Source organism: Neopsephotus bourkii, unplaced genomic scaffold, assembly GCF_033783945.1.
Source record: "Neopsephotus bourkii isolate Nb327-2 ecotype Australia unplaced genomic scaffold, CSIRO-AGI_Nbou_v1 NB_1358, whole genome shotgun sequence".
NCBI classification, from domain to species: Eukaryota; Metazoa; Chordata; class Aves; order Psittaciformes; family Psittacidae; genus Neopsephotus; species Neopsephotus bourkii.
The window spans coordinates 3,706,759-3,727,664 of NW_026901837.1; the positions used below are offsets into that span (position 1 = coordinate 3,706,759).

General features: G+C 46.8%; 1 protein-coding gene across 2 annotated transcripts in view; it reads right to left on the reverse strand.

Moving 5' to 3' along the window:
* Positions 1 to 10,108: 10,108 nt before the first annotated feature.
* The window catches only part of METTL24 (methyltransferase like 24), a 46,150-nt gene continuing 35,352 nt past the window's right edge, over positions 10,109 to 20,906 (reverse strand). For both annotated transcript variants that reach the window (XM_061366815.1, XM_061366816.1), the window contains one exon: positions 10,109 to 11,119. In XM_061366815.1, coding sequence (XP_061222799.1) covers positions 10,805 to 11,119 — 315 coding nt within the window. In that variant the 3' untranslated portion in view covers positions 10,109 to 10,804. The remainder of the gene's footprint in view (positions 11,120 to 20,906) is intronic.

The following is a 20,906-nucleotide window of genomic DNA, read 5'->3' on the forward strand; positions in this document are numbered from 1 at the left end:
GTACCTGGAACGCCCCACACACTGCTTTCACAACAGGTGCATTGGTGGTAACTTGACATTGTCTGGCCTTGCACCCATGCCAGTACTGAGGTAGGAAATTGTAAAGCCTGGAGAGAGACAAAAGAGCCGGCGTGCTGTGTCTCAAGGACCATCCCCTCTGCAAGGAGAGAAGAGGCTGTTGCTGTTTCCCAGCTCTTAAGGGTGCGGGTGGGAGTGAGCTGTTGCTGTGTCACAGAGGGTAAATTTCCAACATGGTGCTTCTCACAGAGAAGACTTGAACTCCTGAGCTGGGAGTTGAGCTCTGGTGTGCACTGTGCCCAAGAGCTGTGTCAGCCAAAAGTGGGCTGAAATAATTTAGAGTGGTTTTCTTCCTTCAAATCCATTTCCTAAACGGATGTGTGGCAGCGTGCCCTGGCCATTAACAGCTTGTAAGTACAGGGAACTGGGGAGGAGAGGAGGGATAGAGTAGATAGAAAAAGTTCTCACAGGAACTGTACATTAGTTTCTGCATCACAAAAACCTTTCCCAAATGCTTAAAAGCCTTTAAATCATAACATGCAAAATGCTTGGTCTGTAGTTGGGACTGGTTTCCCATATGTCACCTACCAGGCAGAACTTTGTGTATATATATATATATATATACACACATACACAGAGACACAGAATATACAAAGTATAAAAAGATGTATAAACATTTGTAGTAATACAACTAGATGTTGTGTTAGAAGAAAAGAAAAAGTAAGCATTGACTCAATCAATTGTGCTGAGGTTGATGAATTGGGATTAAATGTTTGCAAGAAGCCCAGAATCAAAAGTCCCCCAGAAACTCTGAGATAAAACCCTTTGTTCCTCACAGTTGGTCTCCGTGTTAATCTTTTGTGGAATTTCTCACATCTGCACTGAAGCCTGCAGGGGGAATTTTTATGAGGTTAATTCCCTGTTGTCATCTTAGAGTTGCAAATTCCAAAGCCGACACTGTCAGCTGGTTTGCTGTGCACAGGGATAGACGGTGTACTGTGTCTGTGGTGCGAGTCTAGACTTGTCTTTCCAGCAGACACCTGGGAAAAGATTTCTTGCTGGGCTCATTAACTTGAATCATGTCCAGCTCTTATCTTCCCAATTTCATGTTTCACCAGAAAATGGTGTTACAAATGTTGGTCAGAGCAAGTCCGGACTGAGTCCCCTGGGCTGACTTGACGCGTGAGCAGACAATGCCAGAGGAAAGGCAGTGCTGGGAGAAAGAACAAAAAGCGTGTTTCAAGTTCCCCCAAGGTACTCCCCTCTAACATTAGGCAGAGAATGCAATGTGATTCAAGCAGAAAGGAGCTTCCTGGGAGGGCTGGAGTCCGTCGTGCTGCCGGGAAGGAATGCAAGCAAGCTGGAGTGCAGGGCTGCCGTCACAACATCGTAGTGCTCTGTAACCTTCAGGAATGATGTTCCAATATGCTGCCACTTTTATTAATACCAGAGAAGTGAACTACCTCCATCATTCCTGGGTGTTCTGCCTGGGAAGCCTGACAGTTCCTTTGGCCTTGTTTCGTCTTCTTCTTGGACTTCTTTTCATGTGCAAGAGGAGAGATATCCCACATACCCTCTTGCAACTTGCTGGTATTTCTTGAAGCAGATGGTCTTGGCATCTGTCTTCTCAGAGTCTGTAATTGTCCCCAGTAAGATGGGACTGCTCAGTCTTTGCCCTCATTATAAGGAACAAGTATCTAAATTACTGGACATCCAGAAACATCCAAGGATGTCTTGTAAAAAGCCAGGTTTTAGCAATGGGCAGATGCTTGATTTAACACTGTGGTCTTCAAAGGCTGATTTACACAGCGAGCCTTGCAGCACTGACAGCCCAGTAACACAATGTACTTTCCTTCTTTCTGCCAGCTGGTCATTACAAAATCATGCTCCCGTTTGCTAGGAAGACTCCATATGACAAACAGCCTGCACAAGGGAGAACAGAGGAGGGAGGGGAGTTTTGCTTGGGAGACTTTCAACAGTTGAACCTACACACCAGAAAAATCACTTCCCAGGGCGCTGGTTCTCTGGAGACTACTCAGGGACTTGCTACCATAGGGTTTCACTGACATATGCTCAAAATCATAGCCTGCAATGAAATGCAGCTTTTCTGTCATGCTTGCTGAAACACCCTGGCTGTCCTGTCCTGTCCTGCAGCACTCAGGGAAAACTGCTGTGGCAGGGTTACGTTTACAGAAGCTCTTCACAGAGTTTAAAGCTTTTAGAAACAAGCAGCAATACTTCCAATGCAACATGGACCTCCAGGTTTTCCAGGTACACTGGAAGTTTGACCTCAGGACTGCTTGTTGTCTTTTGTGATAGAACATTTAAAATGTGTTAAACCCTAAAGCACTGAGTCTGCCCGAGTCCCTTTTTAACCTGCTGTGCTTCGTGCCACTGGGAGACTGCTAAAACCAAGTGTTCTTGCAGATGCGTTGAGCTTGTCATTCAGAGTACGAGCTTCTCATTAGGCCTTGGGGTTGTTTTGCTTACTTTGACAGATGTCAAGACCACCTGAGCCTGCTCCCCCTCTGGTCTGGGAAAGAAAGACACGGCCACAAATCCCCTGGGGAGCTGTTGTAGTAATGTGAAATTTACAGCACTTCGAGACCACTGACAGTGACCTGGACATGGTTCTGGGAGCTGCACGTTTTCCCAGTGCTCCCAGCGCAATTGCCCCCCAGTTTGTGCCGAGCACTAACTCCCGGATGAACTTCAGTTGTGGAATAAGTTCGGGTTTGGTGGGTTTGGGTTTTTTCAGTGGGATTTAAACTCTTGCAACATTTTTTTAAGAAACAATACACAAACACCTGTCCTAGAAGGGCTGTAACAGTTTCACTTCCTCACCTTAGCTTGCACCAGGGTCACTTCCCCACACAGCTGGGACTCCAACAGTTGGTGATCTCAGCAACTTGCCCAGATTAGATGCTTGTATTTCGCTTCCTCACCTTTACACAGTCTTGGTCCTTTGTCTCCTCTGTATATACTCTGGGAAACCTAATCCCCTCCAACATTCCTTCCTCAGGAGATGAAGAGGGAAGTCTGACTCCAAATGAAGTCAGTTGCCAGGCCAGACATCTGCAGGAAAAGAAGGCAGGCCCATTCCCTGGGGTTTTCTAAACCACATTGGGTTTTGTCAGAACAGCTTCCCTACAGCAAGCTCCTCTCTTTCTCTCCTGTGGTGCTGACCCTTTGGGAGTACCTTGGGGCAGGGGCCGAGTTGGTTTCTTTTGGTTTGTGTCATTCCTCCAACATTCAAGAAGTGGAATAACATTATGGAATACTTCTTCTGATGCCGCATTCTCCTGTTAGAGCAATTTTCCTTCACTTCATAAGGAATTCGAAGACATTTCAGGGTCTCTCCTGCCTGCCAGGTCAGTTTGGGAGGCCAGTGAGGGGCTGACTGGTGAAGTCCCAACCCCTGTGCCACAGCTGCTCCTGCTGTTGTCAGTGGAGATACATGGGTGCTCCTGGGGCATGGCTGCTGCGGCTACTGCTGCTGCTGCTGCTTCCGCATTAGAGGTCTGAGTGGTCAGGTGGGGTCTGACAGTGACCAGTCAGCCATCCCCACCTCCCAGCAAGGCACCCAGGGCGGTGGCTCCGCTCTAGGTATCTGAAGGTGGATGCAAGGGTGGGATTCACATTGTTCGGGTTTAATTCAGAAACAGTCTCAAATATAGCGGTGGGAATTACCAGCTGAGGCACAGGAGCATATTAATCACCTGCAGCAGTTGGGTACTGTATACAGCACTGCACTTTCCTGCAGGAAACTACTGAAAACCAAACACATATGGTAGTAATCCACCAAACAGAGCATCGACATTGTATCGGTATTCACATTTGAGTCGTCAGTTCTAGGCAGCTCAAAGCAGGAGCCTCTTTTCCCCTTGTGTGAGGTCCTACCCGTCCAAACAAGGGACACAGCACAGGCTGTCTCTGCAAAGGTCTATTTCTGAACCAGATGAAGCTCTTTACATCAGGTAGGTCAAACTATGGCGTGAGAAGGGACTTCTATTTAAGGGAAGAACCATTCATTATCACAGGCTGTTCCCTTCAAACGCCAGGCTTGCCCTACCCCTGAAAGCCAGTGGAGGGAGGTAAGTATAAATATGTCTCCGAATGTAGGGCAGCTCTGAACTTCCACTGGTACTAACCAGGTCTCTACTGACGGCAATTAAACGTCACATTGTGTTAACAAGCAGGAAGAAATCAAAAGTGATTTCCTACTGAATAACCCTGAGGATCCTTTCAAGGGCAGGGAAGCTGCTAATGAAGCTCAGGAAATCAAAGTTTTTGAATGAACCAGATGGTCTCAGATGTTGAATAATTCACCAGGAAGAATGAGTGCTATTTCTTCAGGTGTGTACTGGGTGATGCATCTTCTTGGCATCTGCCAAGAAACGCCACACATATATTCCCTTTATGCTTGCTTTTATCTTTCACAGTTGAGCAGCACTCATAGGATCATAGAATCCTAGAATAGTTAGGGTTGGAAAGGACGTTAAGATCAAGTTCCAACCCCCCTGCCATGGGCAGGGACACCTCACACTAAACCATGTCACCCAAGGCTTCGTCCAACCTGGCCTTGAACACTGCCAGGGATGGAGCATTCGCAACCTCCCTGGGCAATCTATTCCAGTGCCTCACCACCCTCACAGGAAAGAATTTCTTCCTTATGTCCAATCTAAACTTCCCCTGTTTAAGTTTTAACCCGTTACCCCTTGTCCTGTCACTACACTCCCTAATGAAGAGCCCCTCCCCAGCATCCCTATAGCCTCCCTTCAGATACTGGAAGGCTGCTATGAGATCTCCACGCAGCTTTCTCTTCCCCAGGCTGAACAGCCCCAACTTTCTCAGCCTATCTTCATATAGGAGGTGCTCCAGTTCCCTGATCATCCTCATGGCTGGATTTGTTCCATAAACATCATGTTTTGGAGTGTAGCAGGAGGTCAGACCTTCCTTTAGTCAGATTTTGGAATCTCCAAGGATGCCAGTGTCACATTCAGAAAAGAACGAGTTTCCCTGGAGAAATGTGTTAGTGTCCTAACACCTCCCCCTCTTGTGCTGCTGTGGGCTCTCTATGGAAAGCCCATGTGATAATTTATAGGGATTCACATCTGTTGCTGCTCTTCATCTTCACCAGGTCACAGGCAGCACCTCTAAATGCTGATTCACAGAAGTGTGTGATTTATAAATCACTGCAAACCTCTCTGAAAGGAAAATGCCCTCACCCCACAGAAGGCAAATAAAACTGCCACTACACACAGGTCACGTATGCAAAGATCCACTTCAGACTGAGCTGAAACATCTTCTGGTGGAGATGTCCTAGTAATGCAGTAACAACTCCTCTTCCGGAATCAGATTAGGTCGTACTGTCCTTGTAAACTGTGTCTGGCACTGGCTGTGGCCAACATGAATGACCTGAGGGTGGGCAGGCCGGAGGCTCTGAAGAGCTGATGTGAGTGCCTGCAGGAAGATGCCCAATGCACCTGGGGACCAAGGGGAAGAAGCCCGGGAGTAAAATGGAGCTGGGCAATACCAGTAAAGGTGATGCTGCAGAGATCTGGGCCAGCTGAAGGTGCCAGGAGCACCTGGCAGATGGCACAGTATGAGATATATCACTTAGGAAAAGGGACACAGCATTCTTTTGCAATGAACTCCTGTGCAAACACATTGCTGAGCATGTTGCTGGAAGGTCAACTTGGAGACACACGTCTGCCAGCTCTCACCTGATGACTTGGGGTGATTTGGCCGCTGTGCTCCTGCCCTGGTTTGATCCTGGCACCTTCCTGCGCTGCTCCTGGCAGTAGGAGTTTGAAGGCTGGGTCTGACTTTCTTCCTCAGCTCAGAGGGCAGAGCCCTGCAGCAGGTCACTCACTGAAGGGCCATTTCTCTCTCAGATCAACCAGAGGGGAAAACAGGCTTTTCTGCATTCTCTGCAGGAGGTGCTGGGTGCAGCTCACACCAGGCACTTGGGAATATTTTAGCGAGGCCAGGCCAGGCCCTTTCTTCCTGTCTGGACATGGCCACGCAGTTACCAGTCTCCAGGCTGTGGCTATAATGGGAGAATGCCCTGCCCACACTGGTTTTAATGGTCCACACTGTACTTAGCCCTTGAAGAAGGGGGCAGCTACCACCATTTCTGTGCAGGGCTGATCTGGGAAGAGATGTGGAGTACAAGGCTGGCATGCGGTCACTGCGGGGCTTATTGCAGGAAGATGAGCTCAACAAGTTCCTCACCTGCTTCACAATCTCACCAGCAGTCCACGGGCCTCTGGGGCTGCTCCTGGGCAGTGCAGTGCTCCCTGCAAGGAGCCATCCCACCAGAGCAAGGCAGGCTCAGATGTGTGGGTACCCCTGAGGTAGCTGGTATGGCTGAGAGCCGGCATGCAGCAGTAAGCCTGGGGGGCTGGCTGAGGATCTTCAGCTCTGGCTGGAGCAGCATGAGCCTTTGGCTGCCAGCAGACACAGATCCCTACCCTTCTCTCTCAGCATAGTCTGTAACAGGTTACTACTAATATCTGGAGATACCACCTCAGCAGGGTGTGTGGCTGGAACCCTGCAGCAGGTAGGGGCTGACTGTACCTGGGTAGGGCAGTAGGTGAACATAGACTCACCCCATGCAGCATCCCTCAGTGCCAGCCTACCAACTGGGGCAGTCAGCCAGTGCTGGCCTGCACCCTGTGCTCCTACCTGGCAGCTCAGCCATCAGGAGATGGGAACTGAATTCATTTAAGAGTCTCTCCCTTAGGTAAAAGAGATCAATAGAAGGGAAGTGGTAAGGGCACAAAAGGAAGACCTCAGAAGGCAGGCTGTAACTCTTCTTTAAGAGATGCGAAGCAGAAAGGCACAGATAGCGCATAAAGTAGGAGCTGCTAATTTTCTCCCATAGTATCAGATAACTGCCTCCAGAATGATAAATGGCTTCCATCTATCCTGTATCTGAGATAAGGTTTCCTTAAAAATTACCATAGTTATTGGAATCTTTTCTTGCAGAAGATGTATTTGCTACAGCCTGTATTGTATTGTTCCTGACACTACCTGGCAACCCTGAGCAAGAGATTAGCTGAGCGTTTGCTAAACTCTTAACCAGAGAAGAACCAGAATGGATCTCTACTCCATTTCTGTAATTTACATACACATCACTACTTTTCCTTCAGGCCAATAAATATGGAAGATGCACATCTTTTTGGAATTTTAATATCTGACAGAGATCACACCATTTTTTAACCCCTTTCTTAAATAAAACATGATAAACTAGTGACTCTACAACTAATCAGGAGGGAAAACCTGTGCAGTGCTAAAGCCCATATTTTTATGCTTTATTAATAAATCAAAACTTGCAGCTGAGCTTTTGCCACCCCATTATTTGCAAAATGGGAGTTGAGCCACTCTGCAGTGCAGCAAGCATGATGGTTCCAACAAGTGAGATACTGGTTTAGGAAATCCTGGCACCCTCTTGCATATATTGAATCTGCTCATGGCCCTGCATTGTTAAACAACATCAGTACTTAATATGAAGGTTGCAGCTAGCATGGCTGTCATGGAGAAGGCACCTCCTCCCCATTATCAGAGGCTGTGGATCTCTTGGGTTGTATATTACCTAGCTCAGGATATAGCTTTGCCCAGAAGTGCTTTACCCAGTGCCTTGGACACAGGGAATCTGACACAGCTGCAATAGTCATCCTGATTTTGAGAGCTGCAGAGCTCTCACTGAGGATCCAGTGGGCCCCCACACTGCCCTGCTCTGCAAAGCTCCTTGCTCCCCAGTCGAGGCAGGATGTGCAGGAGGAGAAATGGAAGCTACATTTATAGAATCATAGAATCACAGAGTATCTCAAGTTGGTAGGGACCCAATAAAGGGTCATCAAGTCCAACTCCTTGTTCCTCACAAGACTGCTTAAAACTAAGCCATATGACTAAGGGCATCTCCCAGACACTCCTTGAGCAAGCTTGGTGCCATGACTTCCTTGGGGAGCCTCTTCCAGTGACTGACCGCCCTCTGACCACCCTCTCAGTGAAGAACCTTTTCCCTGATAACACACTGATGTTTTAGTTATTGCTAAGCAGCACTTACCTCCAAGTTAAGGACTTTCAGTCTCTCATGCTCTGCCAGTGAGGAGGCGCACAAGAAGCCAGGAAAGTACAGACAGGACACCTGATCTGAACTAGCCAAATGGGTATTCTATGCCACAGCACGTCACGCTCAGTATATAAAATGGGGGGAGCTACCCAGAAGGGACTGATTGCTGCTCGGAGATAGGATGGGCATCAGTCAGCAGGTGGTGAGCAATGGTATGCACCATTTGGTCTTTCTTGGGTATTATTTCTCCTTTCTGAAATTATTAAAGTGTTCTTATCTCAGCTGATCAATTTTACCTTTTTTTCTGGTTCTCCTCCCCATCCCATTGGGCTGGGGGGAAAGTAATTGAGCAACTCAGTCCTTAGTTGCCCTGGGGTTAAACCACCACAATGGCCTGAGCCAGTGTTGTGCCAGGGACCTAATCTATTAATCAGATAACCATTCCTGTGCATGCTGTCACCCACTGCTTTATTTACTAGCACAGGCATAGCTGGGATCATCACCTGCTCAGTAGTCCTGGTCCAGCTGCACCATCCTTCTTCCCTAAATGAGATATTTGACGTGCAGAAGCCCATGTTAAGTCCCCTTAGAATTACAATTCACTTCAGCAAATCCTAGTGTAACTAAAGTAGATGGATTATTTTTTAAAAGGAAAATAAAACTGGAGAGCCAGTAAATAAGACACTCCACACAACTCAAGGCACTGCCAGTGTGACTGAAAGGCAGTAGATTGAAAACCAGCATGCATTTGTTAGAGAAGAAAGGGGTTAACATTTAGCCACAAGTTAAAATGTGACTAGGAAAACTGATACAAACCTGCACATGCAATGGAACAGAGCTGGCTTTCACCAAAGAGACTAAAATCCCCTTCATTCCACCAGACCATCACCACCCTCATCCTTCACCACTGAAGCAGGGAGGGGGTTTTCTGCATCCTCCATTAACACTCTGAAGCTTGTGCCATCTCTGGCCAATGTGGGTGCTCAAACTCAGCTTCACTGCAGCAGTTTCAAGTCCTCAGAGAGGTGGGAGAGGAGGAAAGCTGGATGCCTGACTTAGGGTTGAAGCCTGGGAAGGTGAGGGGAATGGCTCCATCCAGCAGTGAGGCAAATCAGAAGCTCTGGGAGAAACCTGACTCACCTGCCTGAAGGAACAGCTCCTGCACTCATTTTCCTCACCTCTGGCTGCTTGCTGAGATCCTGTGGGCATGCTGGGTCCAGCTCAGGGCCCTGCTGTGGGAAGGAGTGGATGAGGGAGCTGAGGCAGCAGAGACGGTGAAAAAGGAAAGGAGGGTGTGAGAAAAGGAAATGCCAGGATTACAAGAGAAGGAACAACATGGCAACAAGAGAGAGACTTGTTAAACACACAACGCCTGGCTGAGGCATGCCAAGGGCAGAAACACAGCCCTGCAGAAGAGGGAAGGCAAAAGTAGTTACAAAGGCCATCTAGCAAAGACATAGAAGTGGTGTCACGTTGTATTTCAATGCAAAGTTTAATGTCAAAATCCGTTTAAAGAGGAAAAAAACCCAACCTGCTATGTAGTTTAGCTCTCCCCCGCCATTCCTTAGCTCCTCAGGGAATAGCCAAGGCTGGCTCCTGGGAGTGCACTGCAGACAACCTGCACGTCAGCCTGCAGAGCTCAGCATGGCTGCAGACCAGGGTACCCTCCTGTGCCAGCACCTCTGCCGGCATCAGTGCAGAACCAGGATCTGGCCTCCCGGTGCCAGGGAGAACCAACCTGGCCAGGGCGGTGTTGAGGACACAGCAGGTGAATAGGCACAGCATGGGAAAAGGCACCAGCAAAACCTTCAACTAAACCCCCAAACAAACTGAAAAGACCAGGTTTCACTTTCAGCTCTTTTAAACAAGTAACTCACTAGATGACAAACCATTTGCTATGGCCATTGTAAGTGTAACTGAAAACAGGCCATTCTCTGAGCAGATGAAATAGGGAAGTCATGTCTTCTGTGGCTGAAGCCACCAGAGTTTGAGTGGGAGCCAAAAGGTACTGCCTTTTCTGGCAGCTGAGTCTCACTGTCCCACCATCTCCTGCGTGAGAAGCACTGAATACACTTCCCGCAGCCAGACTGCCTTAAAGAGCCAGAGTCAGAGCTCTCAGAAGCTGCTCAACAAAACAGGTAGGAATTTAGTTTGGAGGCAATTTCTGCCTCTGCCAAATTCAGCTGAAATTTGCCAGTGGGTTCAAGAACATACTGTTCTTCCCTAAAATTTGTTCCATAGGAAATAAGGCCAAAGTAAAGAAGGTGCAAATCAAAGATGATGGCTTTACAAAGAAGTAAAACTTGACCCTTCCTGAGAAAGGCACCTCCTCATGAGCACTCCCCTGCCAGAGGATCAGCACAGCTCAGTGAGCAGAGCTTCCTGGGGCAAACCCAGAGGGATGCCCTCTGTGCTGGCACACGGCAGCCTGGGAATGCCTTGCTGTTAGCCCCCCAGATGGACTTTTACAGAAACCTCTGTCCTCTGAGAGTGTACCCTCTGGCAAATACATCGCTGTATAAACCTGCACCATGTACCTTCTCCTAGCGCCGGTTCTTTTAACCAGATATAAAAATGAAACCCGGTCCATTTTGATAGCAGTCACTGTGTGCATACTCAGGAACTTTAGCCAGTGATGCTGAAGTCCTCTTCAATAACGCTACGGGGCCAGATGGCTCACAGTCGCACATAATAAATTCCTCTCTGCTATTTCCATCTTGTATTTACCCAGCTCAGTGTGTAACAGCTACTGGCATTGAAGGCTTCCTTTTTCAGAAACATCTGTGGTTTTGATAAGTCTTTGTAGGTATGGAAAAGCCTGAAGTCCTTCAGCTCCAGTTCCCGGAGCAGACTGTACCAGTACCGTACCACGGTGCTGTCATTGCCGCTGACCTCAAACCCAGGCCAGTGGATGTGCACCTCGAAGACCAGCTGTCCTATCTGCTCAACAACATCTTCCAGGATCAGGTTTTCCAAGATTTTCCACTCTGCACTCTCCACATCTGCCTTGAGGACATCAATCTGCAACAAAAACACCATGACTGTGTGAAAATGAGGGATGTTGTAGTTATTGTCAGTAACTTCAGAGACCAGGCTTGTCCATTTTATAATTACATAATTGTTCTATGTACAAATCCTTTTGCAAATAAACTGAAAAATCTCAGAGCATTCCAGGGCTAACATGCACACAATGTGAAGTTTCAGGCTTGTCTGTTCACAGCCCTTCTCCTGCCTCCACCTCCTGGTCTGGAAAGCTTTGTACCCTGAGGTGTTGATGCAGCTCATTCTACAACCAAAGAATGTTAGCTCTTTCACAAATCTTGTCATGGTATCAAAGCTATGGAAAAAGAAGCTGACCTAAATAAGACACTAAGGCACTACTGTTTTTTATCTGTCTATCATAACAAAACACTAACAGCCATTACTTGCAGCACAGTAGAGCAACATCCTTGTGTACCAGATGCTACATGCACCACACAAGTACAAGAGAAGGCAAAAGTGAAATAAATGTCTGCTCAGGTAGCTGGTGATCCGAGCAGCTCAGGTCACAACTAACCATGGCCAAGCTGCTGTCCAAAGCTTTTGCAGGCATCACTATGGATGCTGAGTGAGGATGACTAAATCAACAGAGAATTACGCAAAGAGTCTGCAGAGTTTTAAGGGAAGCTCCTCCAAAGACAAAGGGATAGCAGGAAAGAAGGCATGAGGCTGTGTGAAGGGAAAAATACATCTAATAGAAATTTTTTTGGTTTAGACCATTATTTAATTCTGTAGTAAAGATGTTCAGTAATCCAAGTTCTCACAGCCCAACACAAGTGCGGGTTGACTTTGCTTGGAGATTAAATGTGGGGGGGGAGTTGCATGCTTCAATACAAAAAAGAGCATTTCAGCACAATTTCACACCTGGTAGAAAATGATGACTGCAGTAGTACTCACAAGCTGCAGAGCTCAAGGGCCTGTGTGTCCCAGAGACAAACAGTGGAAAGCTCCCCCTGCTGTGAGAGCAGGATTTGCTTGTGCTGGTTCCACCTGAGCCGCTGCTGCTGCCCATCTGCTCACACTCAAGATGCAGTTGAAGTGAAAAACTGAAGACTTCATTTAGAGTCAAGAACAGTAAAAAAAGAAACCAATAAAAAAACCCCAGACTCTCTCTGGCAGCCTACCCTAACCATCATGATGGTGTTGGAAAAGGCGCTTATGCAGGTACAGGAGATAAATTTGGGTGACCGATGTAAAAGCACTGCCAAGGCAACCACTTTCCTAAGTCACATCAGGATGCTGCACTGGTGTCCGGCTATGCTCTGTCCATGTGGACTGGCGCCCTGGCTTGCAGACCCCTCTGAGCAGGGGCTCAGGGCAGGGGCTGTGCTGTGAGCATCTCTCCTGTTCTGTTTTGCACAGGCCACAGCCAGAAACCATGGGGCCATGGGATGGGGTGACCACATCTACCTTCACTTGTTCTCTGGAAGCGGGCTTGCACAGGATGGCAAGAATCTATAGGTGTTAAATGCTTGATGTCTCTGGTCTCCATCTGCAAAATGAGGGTATTAACCACTGAAAACCCTCTGTAGGGTGCAAAGGTTGTGCCTGTGAAGAGCTGTGAGACTTTTGTGGGACAAGCTGTAAACCAACTGAAAACAGAACACTGCATTTTCAGAGCAGGACTTGGAAAGTGGGACTTGAATGACGTCCGTGGTCATAGACCGAATAATGACAAGCCAAGTCACCGTCTGTCTGCTCATTAAGGCAGCATTGTGCCTCCTCCACACTGAAGGAGGCAGGGGGCCAGTGGAAAATGACAGAGGGATTATGGAATTAAAGCCGGTATTGTGGCACGTCTGCGCGGGGAACGGAGAGGAAGGTTGCACAGACAACCTTAGCTCTGGTATTTCCTAACTTAACTCTGCAACAAAAAGCCTGTCAGTTTGTCTATCTGTGGGTCAGTGAAACAGTTTAACATAGCACTCCTTTGGGTTCAAGGGGAGGCCGAATGTAAATGATATGCTGCTCATGACATTTCAACAGAGGACTACTTCATGGTTGAGCTCACTTGTTTTCCTTTATACATTGAAATAGGTTACTTATTTTTCAGATACCAACTCGCAGCTGTACCTGTAATGCAATTTTGTGGGTAGTTGATTCCACATGGGTGCAATTGCCATGGGACTGTGCACTTCAGAAACCACAGACTTCTGTAACTTTGAAAGCAGAACGATTATTCGAAACCTTTCTTTTCTGGAGGGTTGGGGGAGAAATGTTTCTCAGTGTTTGCTTTTGGTTTCCCATGATCTTTCTTTATGGTAACAGTAGGACATCTTTTTCCCATGGTCATGCTTCCAGTCATCATCCAGGTTTGTTTGTTTTTCTCTTGAGACACTAACTGCTGCTCAGCAGGCACTCTGCACGCTCTGCATTGTATCTGCAAAACTGAACCAAAAAGTGGCTGCTAACCGATGTCTCAGTAGGATAAAATGAGTTACCATAATAACCGCTTAAACACATACTGAAATGTCCAGGAAGGAAATATAAGGCTAGTGCAGATGTGCTGCACACACAAACCAGAGATTTTTCATTGCCTTTAGTGCTCTGCACTGCTCAGAGACCTAGAAGAAGGAAGATACCTGTCTCTACCCACCAACTTTTGTGACTGCCTACCAGGAAAGGCATCCATCTCAGCCCAAAGTCTACATTTTATGCCACAGATAGGGTAAAATAAACAGCAGAACAGCTTTGTTTCAAGAGTACCTGGAGTGAATAACAAGGGTCCTGCTAACACCTAACACCAGTTTTGTGATGATTAGACTGCTCAGGAGGTATTTACCATCAGTGATAAGCAACACACTACTGATAACAAACACACCATCACCTTCCAAACGCCTTGATTCAAAGTGCCAGTGAAAGGATTAGTGGGCACCTCTATAAATTCAGAGCTATAATTCACCTGGGAGCACAACTGGAATCTGCTGCTGGGAGTAAATCCTGGAGGGGAAAGAGCTACAGTGCCCAGAGATAAAAGATGGCAGTTGATTGCCCACCCATTTCAAGCACTCACAGACTAAAGCTGGTTCCTCTTATCTTCCACAAACTAACTATGTTATCACAGAAAAGTAAAAACAAAGTGCATATTTTTTTAATGCTTTCTCAGTTTAGCTCCTTTGAAAAAGTACTGCAGCATTGTAGCTGGAGACTTGGAGGAGAAAGAAAGGCCTTTTCTCATGCATAACCAAGCATACGAAACAGCTGAAAAATAGTGAAGGCCAACACATATTGTATGAAGGCTCATTTCTTCTTTTTAAGGTAATGACTTGTTACAACTGTGCATAATTTCCTAAAGCAGGGATCTGTTTGCCTTGATCATTTTTGAAATACCAGGGTTAACGGGGGATTTCAGGCTCTGCGCTGCCCCGTGGGCACCGTTTAAAGCTCCCTGTAGAGAAGAGTCAATTGAGATTGAGTAGCTAGAAGAAGCAATTTAGCTGTATTACTTTCAGCATGAACTCAGCATGTGAAAGCAGCAGCCAGGAAAGGCAAAACCAGCAAATACTGTATGGATCAGGTAAGGAGGATCCCTCCCTTTCTGTGGGAGCAGCTCTGCAGCACAAGCTGGAATAAGGGAGAGGAGAGTTGGTTACAGCTTTCAAGTGGAGGAGTAGAGCTCAGAACCATCCCATCCTCCTTGAACATGCTACACACTGGGGATTTGAGGCTGTGAGAAATAACCTTCTGCTCCAGCTCTCAGATACCAGGTTACCATTTTGACATCCACTGTACAGCAAGATAAACTCTGCTTGCCCATGCATCAGTTTTTCCCCTCTTTACCTACATAAAATTCTCTATTTTCAGCAGAAAGAAACCTCTACAAAAAGCTGTTTAATTCATGTTTTGATTGCACATAACTTTGCAGATAACAAACAGGTTCTTAAGTGTGGCTTTTCAAAACATAGCTTCTCTCTTTTTCCATCTGCAACCTTTCAGAATAATACTTCTCTCCTTTCAAAATACATCCACACGTCCTCCTCACCAGCAGGTGATGGCTTGGATGTTCAGTCCCTTTCATTCTGAGCCAAGGCTGTAACTGATGGCAGACAGGATGCTACACAGCCTAATAGCAAATTATGCTCCCAGCAGCTTGCAACTGCCTTTCCCCATGCTCCCCATTACTGGTGGGAGGGGGAACCATCCTGGCTCTCTCCAAGCCATTCACTGGGGAGACTGGGCCTGCTGTGGGCACGATGTGAGCAACACGGATGGTGAAATCAGGAGGAAAATCTATCACTACTGGTCACTGATGTACAGCTCCAAACAGCAGCACTTCTCCTTCAAATTACCTCCCTCCCTTCCTACCCACACTTACACCCCACTCTGTGATGGTCCGTATGGCCAGCTTCAAAATGACTCCGGGACAAATGTGTCATGTGAGATAATTCGCTCCCAAAGTGACAGATTGGGCACATCTTCAAGATCTGCTTAAGGCATCAAAGCCACAAAGCCAGTTTGTGCAGCTGCGTACTTACATGGTCTTTGGTCTTATTGTACAGTAAAGGGAAAACTGTCCAGCTGAAGTCACTCATACAATATGCACATCACCAAAATAGAGAACCGGCAGTGGGAGCAGGAGAGCTCTGTTCCTCTGCTCTCACCGCTGATCCTTAGCAGCCTTGTCAGAAGTCTTTTTTTCTCCCCATTTTGGTGATGTGCTCCCATAAAAGTGGGATACTAATTCATTTTAAATTTGCTACTTAAGCTGGAGAAAAATGTTTCAAAAAGAAAAGTTATTTAACTTTCCCTGTCAGTAGAGCAACAGCTTGCCAGAAGCAGTAATGGGCCCAGACAAATGTACCCATCCAGAAAGCCCACCCAGCGCATGCAGGAGGCATCGATCTCAGCTGTGTGCTCCAGAGCATTACAGTCACTTTACCCATGCTGTCCCACACCAGACACTCCCAGTAAGGATTCATGAGAGCACCCCAAGTGACCCCCTCCCACAGCCACAAAGCCCATGCATGGGGATGACCTGGCACTATTATTTCCCCACTTCCTCCCTTCGTCTCTGATGCTGAGAGGTTTCCCACATGCTCTCTCCATCTGGAAGCAATTTCTCTCTGAAGACTCATCACAGAAAAGGAGATGGCCTCACTCCCCACTCCTCCAGTCCAGCACAGTTAAGCAATGTCACTTACTTCAGTGGACAGGCAGAGATGAAGGGGTCTTTTAGCTAGAAGGAAGTCTTTTTCAAAGCCACTTTACCAGATGACAAGACAATCTGGTATAACAACTGTCACTTGACTTGGGAGACCAGCATGGCCCAAAATCCTTTCTCCCTGTCTGCATTTGGTCAGGAGGCTGCAGAGTTTCACCTATGGCCTTCCTGTCATCACAAACCTTTTTCTGAACCATGGGAATAGTTCTTGGCAACTTCCCACCTTAATTCACACTGGGCACTGGACCAGCAAGAGACTGCAGCACATGTGTGGTCTTAAAACTCATCTCCTGGTCATAAAACAATACACGTCCCCAGGCCTGAATTGATTTGGAGACAGGTTTGATGGTAGTTAGCATTATGTTCTATTGACCTTAAAGCTAGAGGTATTGTGCTTAACATCTTGTCTAGCCTTCGAGCCAGCAAGACCAAGCTTTCTGTACAAGTGACCCAGGATCTACAAGCCCTCAGCATGGGGAAGGCCAGCACTACATGTAGACAATGCTGAGGGAGAGGATATTCTCCTCACAAAAATCCTGAGCATCAAAGATCTTGGTTCCCCAACCCTTTAAACCGAAACCAGTCTCCACAGCAGGCAATGGGAGCTTAACCACTAGCTGAGGACTCAGAGATGCTTTCTCAAAGGAAACAGGGTGAGGACATGAGCTCCCCAGACAGTGACCTTTCCTGCTCAGAATGGCAGCAGCTCACAAGGTGCATCCCTGACCAGAATCACCATGCTCCAGCTCCCATTTGCACCATATTACCTTTTCCAGTTTGCACAGTTCTTCTGTTGTATAGAAAAAGATGAAAACAACATCCCCATACCAGGTCCCTCAGTCTGATGGCTAGATTGCCCAAGTGGGAAAAATCCCATAAGGGAGCTTCGGAAACTCTGACTTTAAATGATCTAACATCCTGATCATCAGCAAGAGCTCTGCTCGGAAAAGCCCATGCTGCAAACAGGCATTTTAAATGTTGCCTTTATTCCACCAGCAGCCAACAGCCCAGGCTGGAAGTGCAGCCGCTCCACACGCTGCCCTGGCCGAGCACACGAGTTGCCCTGCAAAGAGCACATTCAGCCATCCAATCTCACAGGAGATGTCCCACTGCCCACTCCCCCCGCTAAGGGGGGAAAATCCTTTTATTTCTGTTCTTTTGATCTTCTCTGCCAGACGCTGCTGGGTGCCTGTGGGAACGGATGTTTACTCAAAAGAATAAATGCTGTACACTGGAGCCTCAAGTCTCTTCATTAAAGGGGAGCAAACACTTGCAGTCTGTTTGTGTCAGCCCAGCACCAAGCAAGGATGGTGGGACCCTGCTCTGTGCTTACATAAAGCAACATTATCCCAGTCTTCCTAAAGGTGAAAGCCAGCAGCAAACACACTGTAAGGGGACAAGGCAGCAGCTGGCACAGGAGGTTTACATTAGAAGCCAAACAGTTAAGCAGCAATGGATCCCAAAGCCCTGAGGAGCAAGACCTGCAAGTGTGCGAACACGTGCAAGGGACAGAGGGCTTAGGCTACTGTAAAATGGTTGTACACAGTAGGCAGCATTTTGGTGGTAAGACCCGTTATTGTTTATTAATACAGTGCCCATGGGGGACTTCAAAAGTAACTGAAGAAAGGGCTCAGAGTCCCATCTTCAAAAAATGTTTACCACACCTTGAAGAACATCTCCTGCAGGATGAGAACATGCAGCCCTGGTATAACTGAATAGCTTCAACTAAATCTGGAGGACCTGGTTCCCACCTGCACCAGCCAGTGCAATGAAGTTCTTTAAGATTTCACCCTTCATGGACATCTGTTTCATTTCATCTCTGGTCCAAGGTACCAACCTGCCTCCCTTCTGCTTCACTGTCCACCCTGCTGTTTGTTTGCAACCAAGGCAGGAAGAAAGCTGTGTGTTCCTGAAAGCATGAATAAGGAACACCCTGAACTGCTTGCACAACTACCAGATTTCATCTGGTATGGGCAGTGAGAAGGGGAAAGGAGAGCTGCTGTAGCTTTGATCTCTGGATTTCAAATTTTTGAGAATAGAAGGATACCTTAAACTGCTGTCAGCTCAAAAATGAGACCAGAAAGGATCCAGACACTAATGGGAAAGTAATCAAACAAGAGATGACCAATTCCAATAACAAGAATTTATGAACAGTGACAGGGAGGAGGAATGAGCTACGAGGTACAAATGTGCATGTGGGGGTAAATGACTTTTTTGTGTAGAGTTCCTAAGTGCTCTGGATAGGGCATTTATCTAAAAAACTTGTTAATGTGAATTACTCCCTGGAAATTAGCAGTGGAGAAAGCCCAGGATGCTTATGGAAAGGGGACTGCTCTCAACTCTCATTAATCCAGTGTCATGTAATGGACCAACACCCTGAGCAGATATTCAGCACCTTGACCGAACTAAAACCCTACAGATGCACATTACTGTGCCTAAGCCAGTATTAATGGCTTAAGCAGGAGCTGGGGAGCATGAATACAGGTCTGAGCTCAGCAGATGCTCTGCATCTTGTACCAGGTATGGCAGGCTCCTCAGGCTCCTGACAAACTCTTCTTTCAGCTGGAAGAGGGGACCAGGAATGCCTGGCTTCTTACAGCAGCAGCATACCAGTGATGACTCCACAGTGCCTGCAGCAAGTACCATGCTCTTCTGAATGCAACCATTTGACACCAAAATAGCAGAATGCTGCTGCTGCTGTCAAAAAGAAGGTGGAACTGCATTAGTGCACTGAACTGTGCTGGAATTGAACACAGCTTGTGCAGCCCTCTAGTAAAGCTGGGGGAAAGCAGATATTAATACCCAATATTTTCTAAAGGGTCTAATGACCACAACAAAGGCAACAACAACAAAAAAAGAAAACCCTAAAAAACAACACTCCTTCCTTCCCAGTTTTTAGCAGACAATAATGTGGTTTGAAAATCCCCCTTTTTCTTGTTTTTTTGTTTGTTTCCAAAGATGACCTGCATAAGCTCTACTTCAACAGCAAAATACTTTCATTGCAATTCAGGCACTGCACTAGTCCTTTTCCTAGGGGAAGAAAAGGCTACATATCACATCACATTCAGCCAACAGTATCATTAAAAAGACCTTCGCTTCATGCCTGACAATCACATACTGAACGGCACCTCAGGTTGCTCCCTAGAAACACCACCATCCTTAACAATATCTTCAGAACTGCTCTTGGTAGAGAGAATTTACATGAAGCAAAAGGAGAGGTAAGGAACTGAGAGAAAACCCTGTAAAGGAATGCGTATGAGGCATTCCTTGCATACAACACAGAGTGGGAGAGGTGGTGAGCAGTAAATCACTGTCCAAAGATCTTTGCCTCCAGAAATTTGAGGTTATCAAGCCCATTTCTCCTTGCAGCCAAAGCCTTCAATCTAGTTACAATTGAAATACTTTACGCAACAGCAGCCTCAGCTGACTAAGCAAACACAGAGCAGTTACCACCTTGATTTCATTACCACTGAAATTAAAACATATATGCAACCCAGGAAAGAAACACTGTGTCAGAAGCTTGTATATTAACTGGGGGCAATCATTACAAGGTTACAGAAGGCAGCATTTCCAACTGCAGCTGGAAGCATCTGCATCAGTCTGATTGCCCCTTTTCAGCACATGGAGTAAAATTTGGCAACTCACTGATGCTCCCCCAGACAAAAGGTTCACACTCGGCAATGGTTAGTGCTTAAACTGCAGCTTTCCTGTAACTCCAAGGAAATAGGTTGTTTTAATCAGGGAATTAATATGGCCCAGCATGTGCAAACATAACCTCAAAGGGACTGAATGAATGTGTTATGGGCAGTAAGTCTTACAAGAACTCATAAACTACAGAGCTAGAGGCAGATGCTTACTGTAGAATAAGGTGCACTCCAGCATTCCCAGCTTTTGCCCTAATGGGGTGACTTAAAAAAAATAAAATTACACCTTCTGGCTAGCTTACCCAGTTGTTATCTCCAGTGCTCTCCCTCTTAGCACAACCAGCATGGATAGCAGGAGTGAGACCGGTCTGCAGCACTCTCAAGTCCCAAAGTTAGGACTTGTCAAACACATGTTCAGTAGAGGCAGCATCTCAGGCAGACGGATACTGAGCAGAGTCTGTGGACAAGCCACTCAAGACTGGATGCACCTCACCCAGCCTTAGACATCTAAACCCAAACCAGTTGTCTAAGCTCCTTTATAGGTCACAGAGAAGAACTGGAACTTCTGAATGGCAATTTGAGACATGCAGGTCACATCATCCAGCCTGTTTTAAACATCTGCTCTTGAAGGAGATGAACTGCAACTTAATGGTTTCCCTTGAGTTTATGAGGACCTCAAAGGCTATCTCAAATGTAGAAATTTAATGGAGGTGACTTCCATGCTCCTCCACCACCTGGCAGGCCATTTATTTAGACTATAAGCTCTTATAGCTATGGCATTACATAGAATCACAGGATGGTTAGGATTGGATAGGGCCTTAAGATTATCTAGTTCCAACCCCCTGCCATGGGCAGGGACACCTCACACTCAACCAAGTTGCCCCAAATCTGCCTGGTGCAAAAGTAGCCAGTGCTAAAGTGGAACTTTACAGTGCAGTTACTTCTACTATAAACAGGCTAGGAT